This window comes from Cuculus canorus, chromosome 1 (assembly GCF_017976375.1).
Source record: "Cuculus canorus isolate bCucCan1 chromosome 1, bCucCan1.pri, whole genome shotgun sequence".
NCBI lineage: Eukaryota > Metazoa > Chordata > Aves > Cuculiformes > Cuculidae > Cuculus > Cuculus canorus.
The window spans coordinates 113,360,187-113,378,714 of NC_071401.1; the positions used below are offsets into that span (position 1 = coordinate 113,360,187).

Consider the following 18,528-nt stretch of genomic DNA (forward strand, 5'->3'; position numbering starts at 1 on the left):
TACTGAAAGCCATGGTTGTTGACTGGATAAAATATTGTATTGAGCAGGAGACTGGATGGACTAGATGGACAACATTTTATGATTTCTCTGACAATCTACATCTCTGATGCTGACACACATTCCAGTACCAAACTTTAAAAAAGATTCGAAGTGAAAAGTAGGTTCTGATTTAGACTATTCAGCAGCTCATTCCATAACAAACGCTAACATTATCACCAGTTATCATGCTTGGGCTACACCAGAACTTGAAGCAATTTTTTCTATCGATATCAATGAAGTTTAAACAGGCACTAATTAAAGGATTTAAAGGATTGTTGGTCAAAATCTACCTGTAATATTTAAGGACAAACAATGGACAAAGGATACTAATCCTGCAATTCCTACTATCCCCAAACTTTTTTACACAGATGGCACAGTACGTAGATGTTCAGACCGCACCTTGAGTACTGTGTTCAGTTCTGGGCCCCTCACCACAAGAAGGATGTTGAGGCTCTGGAGAGTGTCCAGAGAAGAGCAACGAAGCTGGTGAGGGGGCTGGAGAACAAGTCTTACGAGGAGCGGCTGAGAGAGCTGGGATTGTTTAGCCTGGAGAAGAGAAGGCTGAGGGGAGACCTTATTACTCTCTACAACTACCTGAAAGGAGGTTGTGGAGAGGAGGGAGCTGGGCTCTTCTCCCAAGTGACTGAGGACAGGACAAGGGGGAATGGCCTGTAGCTCTGCCAGGGGAGGTTCAGACTGGATATCAGAAAAAAATTCTTCACAGAAAGAGTCATTGGGCACTGGAACAGGCTGCCCAGGGAGGGGGTTGAGTCACCTTCCCTGAAGGTGTTCAAGGAACGGGTTGATGAAGTGCTTAGGGACATGGTTTAAGGGAGTGTTGGGAACGGTTGGACTCGATGATCCAGTTGGTCCTTTCCAACCTGGTGATTCTATGATTAGATTCTACGTAGTCATCCAATTTAGAAACTAAGCTATATATCCTGTAGATTTAAAAGATTTACCTTAGGTTTAGTTTTATGAAACAAGGAATGAAATGGTTAACCAACATGAGTATTCAGTAACAAGAACTGAAGGCATTTTTCAAAACAAGGACATGTTATCAGGAACACTCAGGACCCAGGCAGAAGCTGTGTAGCTGTGCTTCAGTGAGAAAGAAGACTGTCCAAGGCTAACCATTCCTGTGATGTGAAACACTGCCAGCTCAGCTAAGGCCAAGAGTGGACTTATGATAATGGAATAACAGAAATAATTGTAATAGTAACGCCCTGTTAGTGAACTAGTCATAATAGCCTAGCCCACGTAAATGAATACGTATGCCTTTACACTATAAGTACCTGTTTGATAGACAATATGGTGTGCAAGCTAGGAGGAGAAATTCCCCCTTGCACCCCAGCTGGCAATAAAACATAACTGCTTTATAACTCTCCTGAGTTGTGAAGTTTGGTTCTGGGCGTGAATTTTGTTTAAAAGAAAGAACCTGAGTGATTCCATTTTTTTTCACTGGAATCTGACTAGTACCAATTATCAGACCCTTGAGGAAAGATGGTGTTGACTGCCCCTACTTTTCTAACATAACAGCACAGAAACCACAGAGCAGCACACGGCTCATCCACCGGTTCATGTGCTAACAGACAACTAGCAATCATTCTACATGTCTTAATTACCCTTTGGGGCCTCTGAAAATCCAACCGCTGGAAATATAGTCCCAGTCCGGGAGAGTAGACTATCAGTCAGGCAGGGAAATGCAACACACGGACACAAAGACGAAATGTCACAGAGCAGAACTCGCAGATTTCATCACCGTATTACGCGGAAGATAGCATCTACACACAGTGCAAAGAGCCCTTAACCCCGGCATATCCTTCACAGAGCTCAACCACTGATTAAAAGCAGAACACAGGGGGGAAACGCATGTTTCATGCTCGACATCCTCGACTCAAAACCCAGCCAAGCCCGCGAAGGGCACAAACAGCAGCCGCCCAAAGGCAGGCGGCGAGCCGTACCCCGCGGGAGCAGAGAGGCGCTGGCCGCTATGGAACAGCGCCACCTGCCGGGCCACCCGGGGCTCGAAGCAAGCCCGAACACCCGCGCCGGCTCAACCCGAGCCTCCTCGTCCCTTTGGAATAACAATAATAGCAGAGCTTTGCGGTTCTGTCTCGGTCCCAGGACTCGTTTTGGGGTTTTAGAAAGCGGGCGCACTTTTAAACGCAAGCCAGGGCGGCGCGAGGGAGCGATCCCCATCCATCGTGTGCAGAGACAGGAGCTAGGACTGGAGGCACTGCCCGCTGGCATGCACATGGATGAATCCTCCCAGAAATCATGTGTGTATTCTGTTACTTTCCAAGGACTGATTTTAATGTTATTAAGAACTTCACAACAGTCAAAACTCTTGCAAATTTGAAGCTGGCTCCTGCTCCGCCTGCCCTTGCACTGGAGATGGGGAAAGGCTGCAAACAGAGGGGATGGCAGAAGACACATCTGTTCAGCACAGATCACACCGAACACAAGATGTTATCATCTCCAAAGAATAAACAGTGTCCGGAAAAACGCTGTTGGGGAAAAAAAGAAAAAAAGAAAAAAGAAAAAAAAACCCACATGCTATCAGAGGGAAATGCTGACTAAGTTTCAAAAAATAAAATTACTTAGATGAAATTTTAGCTTAATTCAAAGCATTCCACTTTTTATGACAGTAACTACTCCCTGTATCACCTGTTCTGTTACCTTCCCAGGACTGATTTTAATGTTGTGAACTTCACAAGAGTCTCTTGCAAACTTAGAGCTTTAGAGCCAGCTCTGACCTTGCATTTGAGGTGGGGAAAGGCTGCAAATAGAGGTGATTATAGAAAATGCATCTGTTCAGGACAGATCACAATGAGCACAAAATGTAACAGTGTCTGGAAAAAGACTGTTTGAAAAAAAACACGGTATAAAAAACCCATGCCCTCTGAGAGACATTGCCTAGCTTTCAAAAAAAACACAGTGATTCAGGTGAACTTGACTCTGCCTTAGCTAAAACACTGCACTTAGTGTCACGGTACCTACTTTCTGCATCCCCCGAGCTGCTCCCAGGTCCCACCGGTGCCCAGGCAGAGAGGGGACAGCGCTGTCCCTCACCTGCGACACCACTCGGGATGCTTCTCCCCACGTTTTCAGAAGGCAATCGCTCCACAGACATGTAAAAAAATTAGGAAATTAGCAGAATCTTCAGCTTGGAAAGACTCAGGGGGCAGAAGTTCAGTTTCCTGCCTAGGATCTACTGCATTCCCATCCCGCTGTTTCAGCACAAGAGGCAGCAAGGCACTTCTCAGCCCGCTTTACAATGCCTTTTAAAAGAAAAAAAAAATCTGGAAAAAACTACACAGGCAATCATTTCACATTGGAAAAAAAAAAAAAATCAAGAATAAATTACCTACTAAAACTATTTAGACCATGAAAAACCAATGCAGAACAACAGCAAAGCTCTCAGGCAAAAACGTTCATGGGCATTTTCAACTGGAGACCGTAGTTACTCTTCTTGTGTTCTTGATGTTATAAAAACAGTCTTAAAAGCAACTGTAATGTGCCCCTGTGATAAATAATGTTGCACTTCATGACAGTTACTGTATTTACTTTGTTCTATTCTGGTTTATGCAAACAAATTCAGCACAAACACACACACACACACATACAGAGGAATAAAATAATAAAGTAAGCATTTCTCTACAAAGAGAGAAATATCTTATGGTAATCAGGCCATTGGAGAGGGCTTCTCACAAACGGCCAGTGTTTATGCTGACAGGGCTGACAGAAATAAAATTCTGTCCACAGGAGAATGATGTCGTTTCTAAGCTTTGAAACTTAAAATGAAAAATTGGAAGCTGAAGTATCTGCAATTCCAACTCTAAATAAGATCTTTATTTAACTCTTAGAGTAGAAGCCAAAACTGGCTCAACTCTTTTTTTTTTTTAATTTGAAACCACAGAAAACTGATACCCAACCTTCAGCAACATATTACCAGCAAGTAAAATGATTGATGAAGCTAATGGAATACAGGGGATTTTCCCCTATTTTTCATTATAAAAAAATGGTGCAAGGACATTGCCCTTACAGCACACGTAGCTTTTTTCATTGTTGCAATTTTGTTTAAAATAAAATGAGATTTCTAAGTAACATGGTAAAAATGCTAGTTTTGAAAGAAAGGGAGAAAAAGGCTTTGTCCCTCCCTTAATGCGATCAAACAATAGAAATTAGCACGCTTTTAATTTTGTGTCATGCTAAAAGCTTATTAAAATGTACCAAAACACAGTGCCGTTACGATCATGTGGAATTTTTCAAATGAATGCCATACAGACTACAACTCCCAAAACAACACATCTGAAGGATATCACAGTGCTCCACATTCTAAAAAGTAATTTCTTTCTGGTAGCTATTCATAACAAGTGACAGCCATAATTATGAAGGCATACACATGATCTTAATTGTTTTTTCAAAACATTTCCCCCATTTGTTTAGTCACTCCACCTAATTTTTTAATTTCCATTTTAAGTGTGTGATTAATGCAAGCAGCTGAAAATAGTGTGCAGACAAAACAAAAGTGAAAGCCAGCTAAAGTATATCACTAATACATTCTATCCTTGACTCCTTGCAAACTGCTTCTGGAGACGCCAACAAACTTTCATGTTACATTCCAAAAGCAGTACTAAACAACGCTGTTATAAGTTTAACAATATTCATATAATTAAAATAATAATCCGGCATATCTCACAGCTTTTATATTGCTAAAAGTAATACCTACTTGATAAGGGAAAGGGTACGGTACAAAAATTTGGGGGTTTGTCACATTTCAATTCTCTGTAAAAGCAGCACCCAAAGCCTGAAGAAACCACCACTGCGTTCTGGTTCAAGACACTGAGTGTGAATGAAGAGATTTTAGTTGAAAAGAGACAGATTAAGTCCCTCTCCTAAGCAAAATAATTTACAGTAACAAAAATAAATTCAAATTGTTTTATTCTAGTAGGAAGAAGAAAAAATGCCTAAAAAGGAGAAATAGCACATGCTTAGAGAAAACAAAGCTGTAGTAGAAGTGCTCCTATTTTTTTAACACCCTCTTTTTCATTATTTTGAAACAAAAATAAAATTAAATATACTTTCAGTGCACACCAGAAGTAAATATCTTAGTGAAAAAACATGAAGTACATTAACCAAAAAAATTACTTTATTAATCAGCCATTCACTGTAAGACGAAACAAAGTCTGTGATTCACAAAAGCAGAATTCCAAGTGGTTTGACTTCCAATCGCCAAAATAGTCTGCTTGCATTTCAGACTCGAGGCACAAGTTGTGAAAGGCAGGGAGATAGTAGGAAATACATGAAGTTGTAAGGAGACTACAACTCAGGCAAAACATAGATAAATCTTGGTTTTAACGGGATGCATTGCTTTAAGAAGTACTAAGGAAATCCCACTGCTAATGAATAGGAAAAAGAAAGTACAAATAGCATAACATGCTTGTTTTCATTTTGTAAAAAAGTACTTATTTTTTATTTTACAAAGATATCCTTCAGTTGCAATCTTTTGTCTCATATCAATTGTTTGATATAATCTGTTCTACTCAAACTCATTTTCACAGCCGCCTTGTGGTTTTGGTAACACTTCCCACTTTAACTACAGTATCACTTAGAAGTTGACAAGACAAGTTTAGCATCTCAGACAAAAACTGAATAGAGACTAAGATGTCAATCAGTATCAAAAGAAAACTAACATCAGGCTGTTTCATTAGGGTTTGTATTTGTTGGCCAGTTTCAAGGTTTTTTGCATACCCAGCTGTCCCAAGATTCTGCAGTGGTGTGAAAATCAGAGGCACATGAAGGGAATAGAAACTTTCTGTGTGCCCAGCTGAGCAGACTGCTGAAGCACGACACCAGGAAACCACTGGCATTAAGGACCTACTGCAAAAACCCCTTCAAGCACAGGATGCAATTGACCATAAGACACAAAGCTTCAGGAAAAGGAACCTCATTATTTCCACCGCTCATGGAAATACTTACTAATCTTGAAAACATCTATCATATAAATGGAGCAACCTCCTGTTCACATGACTGACTGGCTGATTCTTGAATGCAGCTTATTTGAGTACACCTTAAGCACAGAAAAAAGTAACTCTGCATAACTTCTCATCTAGTTATAAGTGATATCCAAATGTTTATTTAGTCAGAGTCTTCTTCAGTCACTGCATCCATGATATCCTCCCCAAAATCGGCCAAAAAGTTTTTACACTGCACACGAGCCAAATATTGAAACCAGAAGAAATGCAGTCAGGGAGATTGCCACTGTCATGGGTGGGCAGTAATACAGTCTAATGTGGCAAACTACTTTCAAGCTTTTGAAATATAAGAAAGGAGGCATTTTCCTCATTTTCATCTGGATTTTTGGATTCTAACCCAGTTTCAGTTGATGGAAAAGCTCCATTAATCTCACTCATGCATGTTCTAGCCTTCCTAGCACAATGCAAACTATCACAGAAGCAGGGAGTGTTATCTTTCTCTCCTCTAATACTTATGAACCCGTTTCCACTAGTTGAGATGATTGGCTTGCTTTGTCCAAATGACCAGGAGAGTGACCACTAAGAAAGAGCAAAGTTATTCACACCAGATTTTCAAAGCACTTCAGTGTACAGTCAGCAGCTGACATACATGTCCTTAAGGTACTGAGCACAGCCAGCTCTCAAAGAAGTTAGATGGTTCTGAAGAAACTCGAGGACTTAGAAAACTTTTCTCATGACCAAAGACAGTACCTTTATTTCTTTATTTCCCAACCAGCCTTTTAAAATTTTGCCAGCCATTTACTGATTTTCTTCACATACAGAATAGGCTGGTGTTGGGTTTATTGTTCGGGTTCTTTTTTTTCCTTGGCTTTTTTTTTTGTTTGGTTTGGTTTTCAGTTTTGCATTTGTTGGGTTTTTTTTTTTTTACAATTATCTATTACATTACAATAACGAATGCCAAGGCATTACTTTCTCTAGCTACAAGCAAAATAAGATAAGCATGATTTGATTACTCTTTTACTTTTCTACCAACTTTGTAAAAAAAAAAAAAAGCCCCAAAATTTCAAGTCCATAAATATGAGTAATAAGCATGTACAGATCAAGTCACAAGTTGGATGACTGCACAACGATGTACTGTAATTATGTCAATTTTTTTTTTTCCCAAAATTCCCGAAGAACATGGAGCTGGAATCAAATTAAAAACATCTTTCTCACTAGAATAAAAAAAATGTACTAAAACCAATACAACTACTTGCATGAATATGCAGAGTGGGATTTAGACTGTACTCTTTTTGTCCTGTATGAATTATCCATCACATTTCTATTGTATATTATTGAAGTGACTTGCTTTTTTATCCTCCCAACCCCCACATCTGTGCTGCTGTAATTTATGTGAATTGCAGTTAATGATCACTTGCGTTATGCTTAATCAGCATATCAATAATATACTCTGCACAGACTAAGTAGCTCTTCTTTCTTTCCCCTTTAATGAAACCTATAGAAATGGAACTGGTATTTGACTGATTGGCATTACAAAAAGGTTGCCTAGGCAGGTGCTGGAGATGGTAGTACAGGATACAGGCCTTGTGGTTGCTGCCAATCACGCTTAAGCATCAGCAAAGCCCACTATTATATTTTTTAATTCCAATGCCTTGCTATCTAGGGAGACGGATGTTTTGTTCTTAAGGGATTTTAATGAGCTTGACCAGATCAGTGTTACTGATGCCAAGACCGTGGCTGTGTGGGATGGTTCAAGCACAGATCACATTCTTGCAGGGTGATATTATTAACCATGGCCTAAAACACTGCCATTAGAATGTTCTTATGTGGGACACGGGAATCTTTGAATACAAATGAGCTATATATCTTAACATGAATATTCAGGAATTTCTGGAAAGCTATTATTATATATGCCCAAGTTGAGGCAGACTTGAAAGAGTAAAGAACTACCACTGAATGCTGAAAATGACAACCAGTGAATCTGGGTTGTTTTGCCAGAAATCAATCAATATCATGTACCAATAAGATAAAATTATTAACCTAGTAAGAGGTTTATTGAACACTTTGGCTAATTTATTTTTAAAAATTCTGTAAGTCACTGGTCTCAGTACACTGACATTTATGGCTTCAGACGAGAACACTGCTGCATGCTGGAAAAGAATTGGCACACCACCAATATTCTCATTGGTGAATCACAGCCTTGAGTATAGCTCTATTAGCTTTACCTTGTAAATCACCACTATGCTATTAGCAATCTTTCAATATGATGTGACATCTTTATTATAATGTTTTTCCACTATAGTTTAAGTTCATATTTTAGTTAGCTGAGAGACAGATGCAGCCATATTTACCAGATTTAATTAATTGACTATAAATAAAAGGCTGTAAAAAGAAGGCATCTTTTTCATATGATGTTCAAGTTGTCAACATTTTACAGCAAAACGACAATTCAGATAGGACAGATGTTATTATTTTTACACTTTAAATTCATGTTTTAACACGTAAGCTTAAAATTTCACAGCATTTTTGAAGGCTACAGTTCTGTCACAAAAACATTTACAGTACATATCTACATTAATTTACTACTATGCAATTTTATCTAAGAATTTCGTTAACCTATAATAATGTAAGACAATTCCATGATTTACTTTGGCTTCGATATTACAGTAAATAGGAACAGCATGCACAGACACACAAGCAACTTGTGCTGGATTTACCTGACAAAAACTTGCAGAAGCTAATAAAATTGCTTTGAGAGACCTGGGGACCCTTTTGGGTGGGGTAATGTAGCACATCTGTTTTTCCTGCAGCCCCCAAGATACCCTGTATCATTCATTCCCTACCAACTGCTTTAGGCATCCAAGGCAAGAGGGGCACAGCTGCAGGGAGCAGAGCACAGATCTGCACAGCTGCAAGATGAACAGAGCAGAAGAGTGAAGTAGAGAAGTGCAGGGCAGCTGGGAGAGAAACAAAACAAAACAAAAAAAAAAAAGAAAGAAAAAAGGAAAAAATGCAAGTGGAGACAAAAAAAACTGATGAGCTAGAAATTGCTGAAGAGTTCCCTCTTGGACATCCTGTTTATAGAGGTTTCTTATTGGGAAAAGTCAGCAGGAACAGGCACCAGAAAGAAACATGAACCCTCTTCCCAGTCCTTCCCCATGAGAATGGAACAGTTTGTTCAGAAACACAGAGACAGATCCATGTATAAACTCAAAAAATAAACCAAGCCTTAGTCATTAAATATTGCTAAACACCTGCATAACACTTCATATGAAGAAGACACTACTTTAAATATTAACAACTGAATCCCGTAAGGCAGAGATGCAGAAGTGCTGTTACCACTAATCTCTGTAAAAGCAATAAAGGCGAAGTAACAGCTTGCCCAAAGCTGCAGAAGAATTAAAAAGTGGATGTTTACGATTCTACAAACAAACCAGTGAGTAAATCCCTGCCAACACCAAGAGTTCAGAACACATTTGGTTTGGAACAAAGATAGCGGCTGGACTCTAAGGTAGCAACTCCTCATCCTTATCAAGACTAGAGACAACATTTCCCAAGGACTTAGAATTGACAGTGCTTTCTGGAAAAGGTTTACTTGCAGGGTAGAAGACACAGGCAGACAGAGATGCATTAAAACTTCTAGGAGTTGTCATCTTAGAGGTAGAAAACAAAAATAAGACTGCCATAGAGGAAGAGAACAGAAGCACCATGAGAGTAGGCATAAGTGACAGGACAGCAAAGGAAGGAGCCACATATCTTGGAGTGCCATCTTTTGTCAAAACCTTGGTGGCACAGCCTTCTCTGAGGACGAGAGAAGCTCCAGACACCAGGCCTTCAGCCTGCCAAGAGGTTTTTGTTTATTTTTTTGTGGAAAAGAATGCAGGAATTCAAGAGTCTCCTTTCATATTTGCACTGTGCAATGTAAAAAGAGAGTAAGGGGTTGTTCCTACACACAAACACACACACACATTCCACAGAGACAAGAAGCTGTCGAGTGACCAGATATCAGCACTACTGAATGGCTATGCAACGATATCTGGTCACCAAAAATTATAAAAAATCTGGTGGCAAATTCTATCCAAAAATGATGAAGCCAGGAAATTTGAAATCACAGATGCTCTAAGACTGCATTTTTACCTCTCCAAATGGAATGTCTAGTTTCATTAGATCTGGATACAAGGTAAATAAGAAAAAAAATAAAATTAAAAAAAAAACCAACAAAAACACAAACCCTGAAGAATGTTATTTAGACATTCCTTTAACAACGTTTTAACTCATAAGTAACAGTACTTGAACCATTCAGCACAAAAGTTATCAAATAAGTACTTACAAGTAGTTACATCACCCACTTATGTCATTCACCTTCCACTACATCCATCTGAATAAATTAGCAAGTAATACCATGAAGCAGTCCCATGGTATCTTTTAAAAATACACACTGTGATAAAAGAAGGAACAGTAACTATGGAATTTTTTTTTTTTCTTTTTTTTTTGCTCAATGCAAGTCTTCCTTTCATTTTCTCCCCTAAGGGAGTAACCTCTTCCTAGGGATTACAGGCAGCACAACGTATGTTCTAAAGAACCATAGCTATATGAGTCATATATTGCAAGTTTAGAGCAGACTATTTTTGAAGCTGCAAAGAATCAGGGCTATTGCACAGCGTCCTCTGAAGAGGAAACAATGGTTAAATAGCATATTGGTCTGTAGCAGCACTTTTCCATTTCACAGTCTAGTGAACTCACCCCATGTGATGGGTAGGAGATCCAGCCCAGCTCCCCTTGAATTGTTTTTGAATCCAGCAGATTAACTACAAAAGAAGACAAAATGAAGAGGAATGAGTTTCATTTGCCTCTGTCCAGTTAACCTCAGTTACCCATACCAAAAGATGTGTTTATTTGGGGACCTTATGAAGCAGTTGATTTGTTCAGGTGGCCTGGTAGTTATCTACAAAGAAGGAAAAAGTCAGACAAATGAAATGGATTGTCTTATTTATCTTAAAACATGGTATGAACAGTGGACAGGGGAACTTTTCAAAACAAAAAAAAAGTGACAAAAAACAAACAATGGATCGCTAGCCAAATTAATTACAGCAGGGGGTGAGAACAGAGCGCTTCTATCAGCTGCACAAACTACAGCATTTTCCCTTTGGATGCCTGAAATTTGGGTCAATGCATCTAACTGAATAGGTGAGATATGAACATTTTAATCATTATTTGATTAAAGACCTGTATTTGGCATATATAATTTTCTCAGAATACAGGAATAATGAATGCTGATTAAAGCCTTTCCTGCAGTTCTTTCTTCCTTCTGATCTAATTTGTTCTCGAATTGTCTCGTAGTAGTGAAGTGTTTTCTAAATGTCATGTGTAACACATTAGATATAAAAGTAATTATTTACAATGTTATAAGTTCAGACAAATTTACTTTTAAAGAGGGTCATCAATTAATTGCTAATCCTGATTTTTTTTTTTTTAGAGACATGCAAATGCAACAGTTTTCAGAGTAAGAAGGCATTTTATTTGTAGACAGTCTAATGCAGACATTTTCCAGTCAATCAAATCACAGGGGTTTTATACACATTTTAATACACAACACTTATTTAAAACAAACAAATAAATAAAAATTAAAGGATATCCTTCTTTGGTACTTACTTATTTGGGTTTTGCAAGCACAAAAATGAATTCTGTGCTTTATCCTGCCCATAGCTGCCCAGTGCTTAATCACACAGTTCCTAACAATTTATTTATTAATATGAAGCAGAACAGGGGAATTGATACAAAGTATTATACAAAAAAAAAAAAAAAATACCCTTTACATAAATGATATATAATATGAGCCGGCAATGTGCGCTTGCAGCCCAGAAGGCCAACCATATCCTGGGCTGCATCAACAGAAGCGTGGTCAGCAGGGTGAGGGAAGTGATTCTGCCTCTCTATTCCTCTCTTGTGAGACCTCACCTGGAATACTGTGTCCAGTTCTGGAATCCTCAACACAAGAAGGATATGGAACTGTTGGAACAGGTCCAGAGGAGGGATACAAGGAGGGATACAAGGATGATCAGAGGCCTGCAGCACCTCCCATACAAGGACAAGCTGAGAGAGTTGGGGTTGTTCAGCCTGGAGAAGAGAAGGCTCTGAGGAGATCTTAAAGCGACCTCCCCGTACCTGAAGAGGCTACATGAAAGCTGGGGAGGGACTGTTTACAAAGGCTTGTACCAACAGGACCAGGGGCAATGGGTATAAACAGGTGAGGGGCAGAGTTAGACTAGACATAAGGAGGAAATTCTTCACCGTGAGGGTGGTGAGGCACTGGCACAGGTTGCCCAGGGAAGCTGTGGATGCCCCATTCCTGGAGGTGTTCAAGGCCAGGCTGGATGAGGCCTTGGGCAGCCTGATCTAGTGGGAGGTGTCCCTGCCCATGGCAGGGATTTAGAACCGGTTGATCTTTAAGGTCCCTTCCAACCCAAACTATACTATTATATTCTATACGTAAACCAGTGGAAGTTTTAGCACACAACATAACAATGCCATTCGGTACTGCACCGATCTGTGCACCTTCAATATTCATTATCTGCAATTCAGGCTTACTTGCCTCCTCCCCATTATTTCCCCTTCAGTATGGAAATTACCAAAAGTGAAAAAATAAATAAATACCATCATATGCAAGGGAATTTAAACATCTGAGAATGATGGAGCTTATAGACGAGGCAACTGTAGTAGTCTGAGCAGCTTCACCGTCTATTTGTAAGCCTGAAAGGGTTGTCACTGCTCCCAGAACCAGATGGCCTGGGTACTGGTGCTCAGAGAAAATAAAAGATTAGGACTAGGAAAGTAAAAAATGCAGGAAATTATCTCTGAATCTGCTAAGGTAAGCTATTTGTATTAGTTCATCACTCTTTTATTTGCTGTTTAATTTTGGGCATCGCTTTAAAAATAGAGCTAAGAAGGCATTTCTTTCCTGTTACTGGCATGCACTGAAGGAAACACGGTAGGGAGAAACAGGTGTATTGGAAAAAAAGACCTTATTATAACCAACCATAAATATACACTTTTGTCTACATTTGTCTGCATGCACACTTGTGTTGTATCTGTGTATACATGCAGTGTTATACTACCATGAATGAGCTGCTTTGCCATCTATGTGAGGAAAAATTATTTCCCCCGGAGTCACACACCCGTTTAAAAGAAAACAACAGTATTCTGAATTTTTACCTACATCAATAAACAAAATATCTTCCCTAACCTTACAGAAAACATAATCCAGTATTATATATTTCTTAGTTATAAATTTATCAATAATTCTCAATTCTCAATCACCTACACAAGGGAAAATCAGTCAGTCCTTTAGTGAGTGCATAGTGCTCTAGGCAGACTATTCTGAAGCACGGTTTGCATTTATAAAAAGGAAATACTAGTAAAAATTCAAAAGGAAAAAACGCACTTCTTGCTTTTGTGACTACAAATTCCTATAGATTATGGATTTCCTGGGATGAGAGATGTTTGTTGTGCATCTGTGATACATGGTGGTGAAGGAAGTATGACTTCTGAAGTAAATTACTTGGCAGTAAGTTGCTAAGACAAATCACTCAGAAGTAAACTTAGTAATATATTTATTCTTTAAGAATAAACTTCTTGAAAACACAACTGCAGCCACTCTGAAATGTATGAATGCAGTCTAAATTCATTCAGTCTAAATTCATTAAAAATAAACAGGCAATAGAATTATAATCTGGTGGCAGCTTCCTTCTCCAGACCTGCCAAGCAGCCCAGCAGTCAGAGCACGCCCTCAAGGTGCCAATCAGCATTCAACATCACTGTATCTCTTTATGCCACCTCAATAATGCCAGCTCCCTACTGCCTATCTCAGAGAAGGTTTACCAGGTACTTCTACAAGAAATACAGGCATTACAACAGGGCCACAGGGGGCAATTAAATATTCAGCGCAAGCCATGTGCCACTGGGCAATTTGAGTTGCAATACACTGAGACCAAATCTACCACATTCACATTTTTTTCAGCCTCTCTCCATCTCACTCATCTTCCTCACCCCCTTCAAACTCGCACTGCTAGGCAACCTACTTTTCCATGGTCATATGTGTTTCACCTTGTTTTAGAAATCCTTAGAAGGCAGGTTTTCACACCAACTATACAGTAAGATTCCAGTTTAGATGCAAGTCAGAGAATGCAGGTAGATATCTGAAGAGTGGTATGAACGCTCCCATTACTGACAAAAAAAAAAAATCAAAGCAAAGCTATGTTTCAGAACTGTAACTTTATTAATAAAGTAGTTCTGTGCTAAACATATTTATGTTTTCATACTGCATAGTCTTTAACATCTTCCATCTTCATTTGTGCAAGGACCAAAACTTGTCATGTCAAGCAACTATTCAGTATCTAGCAAAGTATGACCAGAAAGTCACCATAAAACTGTGATTACAGTAGAGGATCGCTTCCTCTAAGGTAAGCATAGTTATGCCCACAGCTGTTCATGCTCTTTAAGCGCCTTCTATGAGTGGCATTAAGTTCCACCACCTATCTAACCATACAGTTCAGTGATTATAAAGACCACTCATTTCAGTTTTGGGGGAGGGTGGTTTTTTTTGTGAAATGACAAGCAATGAAAGACCACAGAAGGGGAAAAATACCCCCAAAAATTTTATATTCAATAATTCATTTTTATTTATATTTATATTCAATAATTATATTGAATGATACTGACCCCACAGATAACTTGCTTTACCTAGATATATTTATTATTTGTCTAGTAAGAACTACATTACAGGCAAGCAGAAACAAAGAGTAGACTGCCTGTGTGCTGAAATTGTTTAAAATCCAACTGAAATTCATATATATAATACTTTTCCCTTATTAAAAAAAATAAACACTAAAAAAACCTACAGTTTTGGTGAAAATTATCTAAAACGCAAAACATTTCCTTTCAGCAAGACACCTGAAAAAATTGCCTGCCTCTCCCTGAAAAGAACTGCTATGCCACTCATTGTTCCTGTGACTTCAAGAGGGAGTTGTACACCTCAACAGAGCAAACAATTAATATGGAACTCACCGGTTGTAATGTTTATGGTCCCTAGACAAAAACGATAGGGAAAGATAGTGCTAAATTTGTCATCTTATGGCCTAACTTTACATATTAATTTGGAAACTGAAGGATAAAATAGCATATCCCTATATTAAGACGTAAGAAATACATAAAGAATGGATTACATATTAATTGTCTGAATCAGGATTGCCAGGCTCTTTCTGAAGCGCATGCGTTTCTCACTCAACTCCTTTATACTCCTTGTTATCTCCTCCTCCTGCAAAACTGTGTATCATTCAGCTCTTAAACCTGAGGCTGACTAGCCAGTCAAACTAACTGAACCGCTTTGTTGCTGTCAATTAACTTCTCCTACAGAATGCCTTGAAAAAGATCACTGGTTATGCTATGGAGACACAGAAGAGTTCTCACTGAACAAATTTAAAAAAAGAAAAAGTACTGTCTAATAATCTCAGTGTCCTGCATTTGTTCCCATCACATAACTAACTCTCCTTAAACACAGTCGTAAGTACGACAGAGAATTTACAGCCATTAAAATACTGCAATGCTATAAAAACTGAGCAAACATCACTTCTAGCTCTAAAAATTAGTGACTTGGTCCTTCTGTACAACATTCTTGCTCATCGTACTGTACACTCTGGCTATTTCTGCCAAGTTGGCAGCATACTGGCCAAATGACAATTAAGAACATATTCTCTTCAAGAGAGTGATGTCAGTGAAAGAAAAAGAACTGTGAAACCAACAAGATACCTGAATACAGTCTGAAAGCAGCAGCATTTTCAGAAGCATGCGGAGTAATGACTGCTACAACGAACTCAACACGGGATAACTATCTCTCCCATTAAAAAAAACAAGAAGAGAAAAACATTGAGACAGGTAGAATCATCCTGAAAACCCCTTCACTGCTGAAGAAATAGGGAGGAAAGCCTGCAACTTGTGCTATCTAAAGACCAACCTATAAACAACTTCCCAACCGGAAACCATTTCCAAATATATTCTTTACATAAAAAATACAGAGAGATAGCCAATGAGGGAAAATATGCAAAATATTTCTTCTTCAACTTATTAATATTTCCAATTAGAAGTTAAAAGAGTAAACAACAAAGAACAAGAAACCATCGCTGGTTTGTCTTTCCTTTTTGGCATCAAATTGTCAGTTTAGAAATAGGCTAGTTAGTCATTAAAAAAAATGCTAACAAATAGGGAAAATTAAATTTGCTATGCAACCAAAAAGAAAAAATGGTGAATGTCTATAATTGAAACGCGTCATATAATCCTGAGCAGCAAAGAAAACACTTTGTGGCAGGGATCCAGCCAGAACTTGGTTTTGGGGTGGGACAGAGCGGAGTCAGCGCAAACCCTGACGTACATTTTTAGAATGGTGGTCTGTTCCCAGCAAAAGGGACTTGCACCTGGATCTTCATCCACCTATAAGCAGAGATCCGAGGCTTCTCAACTCTCCATTCCTCCAGTAATGGCAAAAGTGAAATGAGAGCGGCAGCAGCTCAGTTTTGTGCCTTTTTGTTTGCAACACCTATAGAAAGGCTTGGCCCTGGCTAAGCCTATGTTGCACCTTGATGCATTCAATATAATTGTCAACTAGGATCAGCTCTCATGCTTGCTGATGATGATATCATCCTGGAATTTGCTAAGGTAGACCACAAAATCTTTGGGAAGGGACAACAAATAAATAGATCAGTAAAATCCGCTCTACAAAGCACTGCTAACCAATGTGATACTCTCCTCATAGAGGGGTGTCCAGCAGTGAAGCCTGTTCTAAGCAGAAGACCTGGCGCTTGATCTGCTACTTGTCCATTAACAAAAAAGTCAAGTCTCCTATAATTTCATGGTCCCACATTTCCCCTCCAATGTTATATTAAAGATGTAATTATCAGTCAAGAGAAAATGACCTTAGCATAAGAGAAATCTGCTAGGTCTCCATCTACCAGTTCTGCTTTTACAGCTGTGTCTCCCTCCACCCCAGGGCACCCTAGGAAGCAAAGTGACAAAGTACACAGAGTAAAGTCTCCTAAAAATGTCAAACAGAATATACTTTCTAAAGCATACCCAAACCCAAGTGCCAATAAAGTTTGGCCCATTTACTACATAACGCTTTTCCAAATGAGATTTTTCAGTGAGATTTCTGCTACAGCTCAAAACCAGACTACAGTCCTTCGAGAGGCACAATACTGTGAGGTCTGCACTTTCAACCCTTCTTGCCTACGCCGTTATACTGTACATTGCACAAGTGATTTTGAGCAGAACATTCCAAATTTGGCAACTGTCATGTTCAATCTGTGGTTAAATTGCTGACTGAAGAACTCCACCAGCATGGGGGCAAGAAATGAACAAACAAGGGAAAACCAAAATGAATTAAAAACCAGTTGCTCCAATACTGAACACAGGAATCTTTACAAAAAGACAACTGAGTAGCCTAATCCACCATTATTTTCATTTAAATGTTTGGTAAATAATTGTTTCCAAATTTAAGAGATTCTGTTACAAATCTCAGATGAAAAGACAAGCTATATATGTTGAGTTACGCTATTAATTATTGCTTCTATAGAATGTATAGGGATCCTACATCAATTTAGATTATTTCGTAAATTCTAATTTTATGGCAGCTGTCTTCAGCCTTTGAAGAGGAACAATTTCATTTTCCTCCCAGATTTTACTCTTCTCACCAACCACACTCCACGAGCATCTGAAGCCAGACTTTAGATACCCGAGTTTTTCCTACAGCTCAATACTGAAGCATCCAAAGCAGGAGCCTCACTGTAAGTTTCTCTCAAAAGGCTGCTATGAAAGAGAGAAAACAGGACAGTGAAGAGCAATGCAGAAATGCCTATAAATAAAAGCACAGATAGTAAACTGCAAAACCAGAGTTGATCAGGGAGGCTCTATGACCACACAGCAGTCCTCTCTGCTAGCTGCACACAGCATGAATTTCAGTACTGGCTGGGTTCAGTGGTGCTCCCGTGCCCCCTTCACAGCAGCGCAACCCATGCTAGCCAGCAGCCACAGCTCTTCGTGTGCCTCTGCCCAGCCAGCCTGGCTCTCATCACCTGCACTTGATGCCCAGTAGAAGCTCTTCATTCGTCTTCCTCACTTTGCTAAGTATGAAGCCTGCATGTGGAAAAAGGGCAACACTATCCTATGTCTCCTGAATATACAGGACAACAACAATCAGGTCCAAAAACAAAAGCCTTACACGAGTGGTTTCAGAGAGCAAAACCGCAGAACTGGACTGTTCCTTAGCAGACAAAATTGGAACTGATTTCAAAGTAGAACAGAAAAGTAAACGTTTTGTTGCTAGAAATCTTCGGACTGTTCACGTAAAACCAAAATATGTTCCCTCATTCTGTCATGGAGAGACTCCAAGGAACAGCTAAGGCAATGCAGCACATGCAAAGCTTTCGTCTTATCCTCTCATCAATCTGTATCAAGTCTATAC

At 39.2% G+C, this 18,528-nt stretch overlaps 1 protein-coding gene across 2 annotated transcripts in view; it reads right to left on the reverse strand.

Annotated features, from left to right (window-relative positions):
• LOC104056012 (ephrin type-A receptor 3) overlaps window positions 1–18,528 on the reverse strand; it is a 223,659-nt gene that overhangs the window by 194,911 nt on the left and 10,220 nt on the right. For both annotated transcript variants that reach the window (XM_054071215.1, XM_054071206.1), the window contains exon 2: window positions 10,764–10,828. In XM_054071215.1, the coding sequence (XP_053927190.1) occupies window positions 10,764–10,828 (65 nt within the window). The remainder of the gene's footprint in view (window positions 1–10,763; window positions 10,829–18,528) is intronic.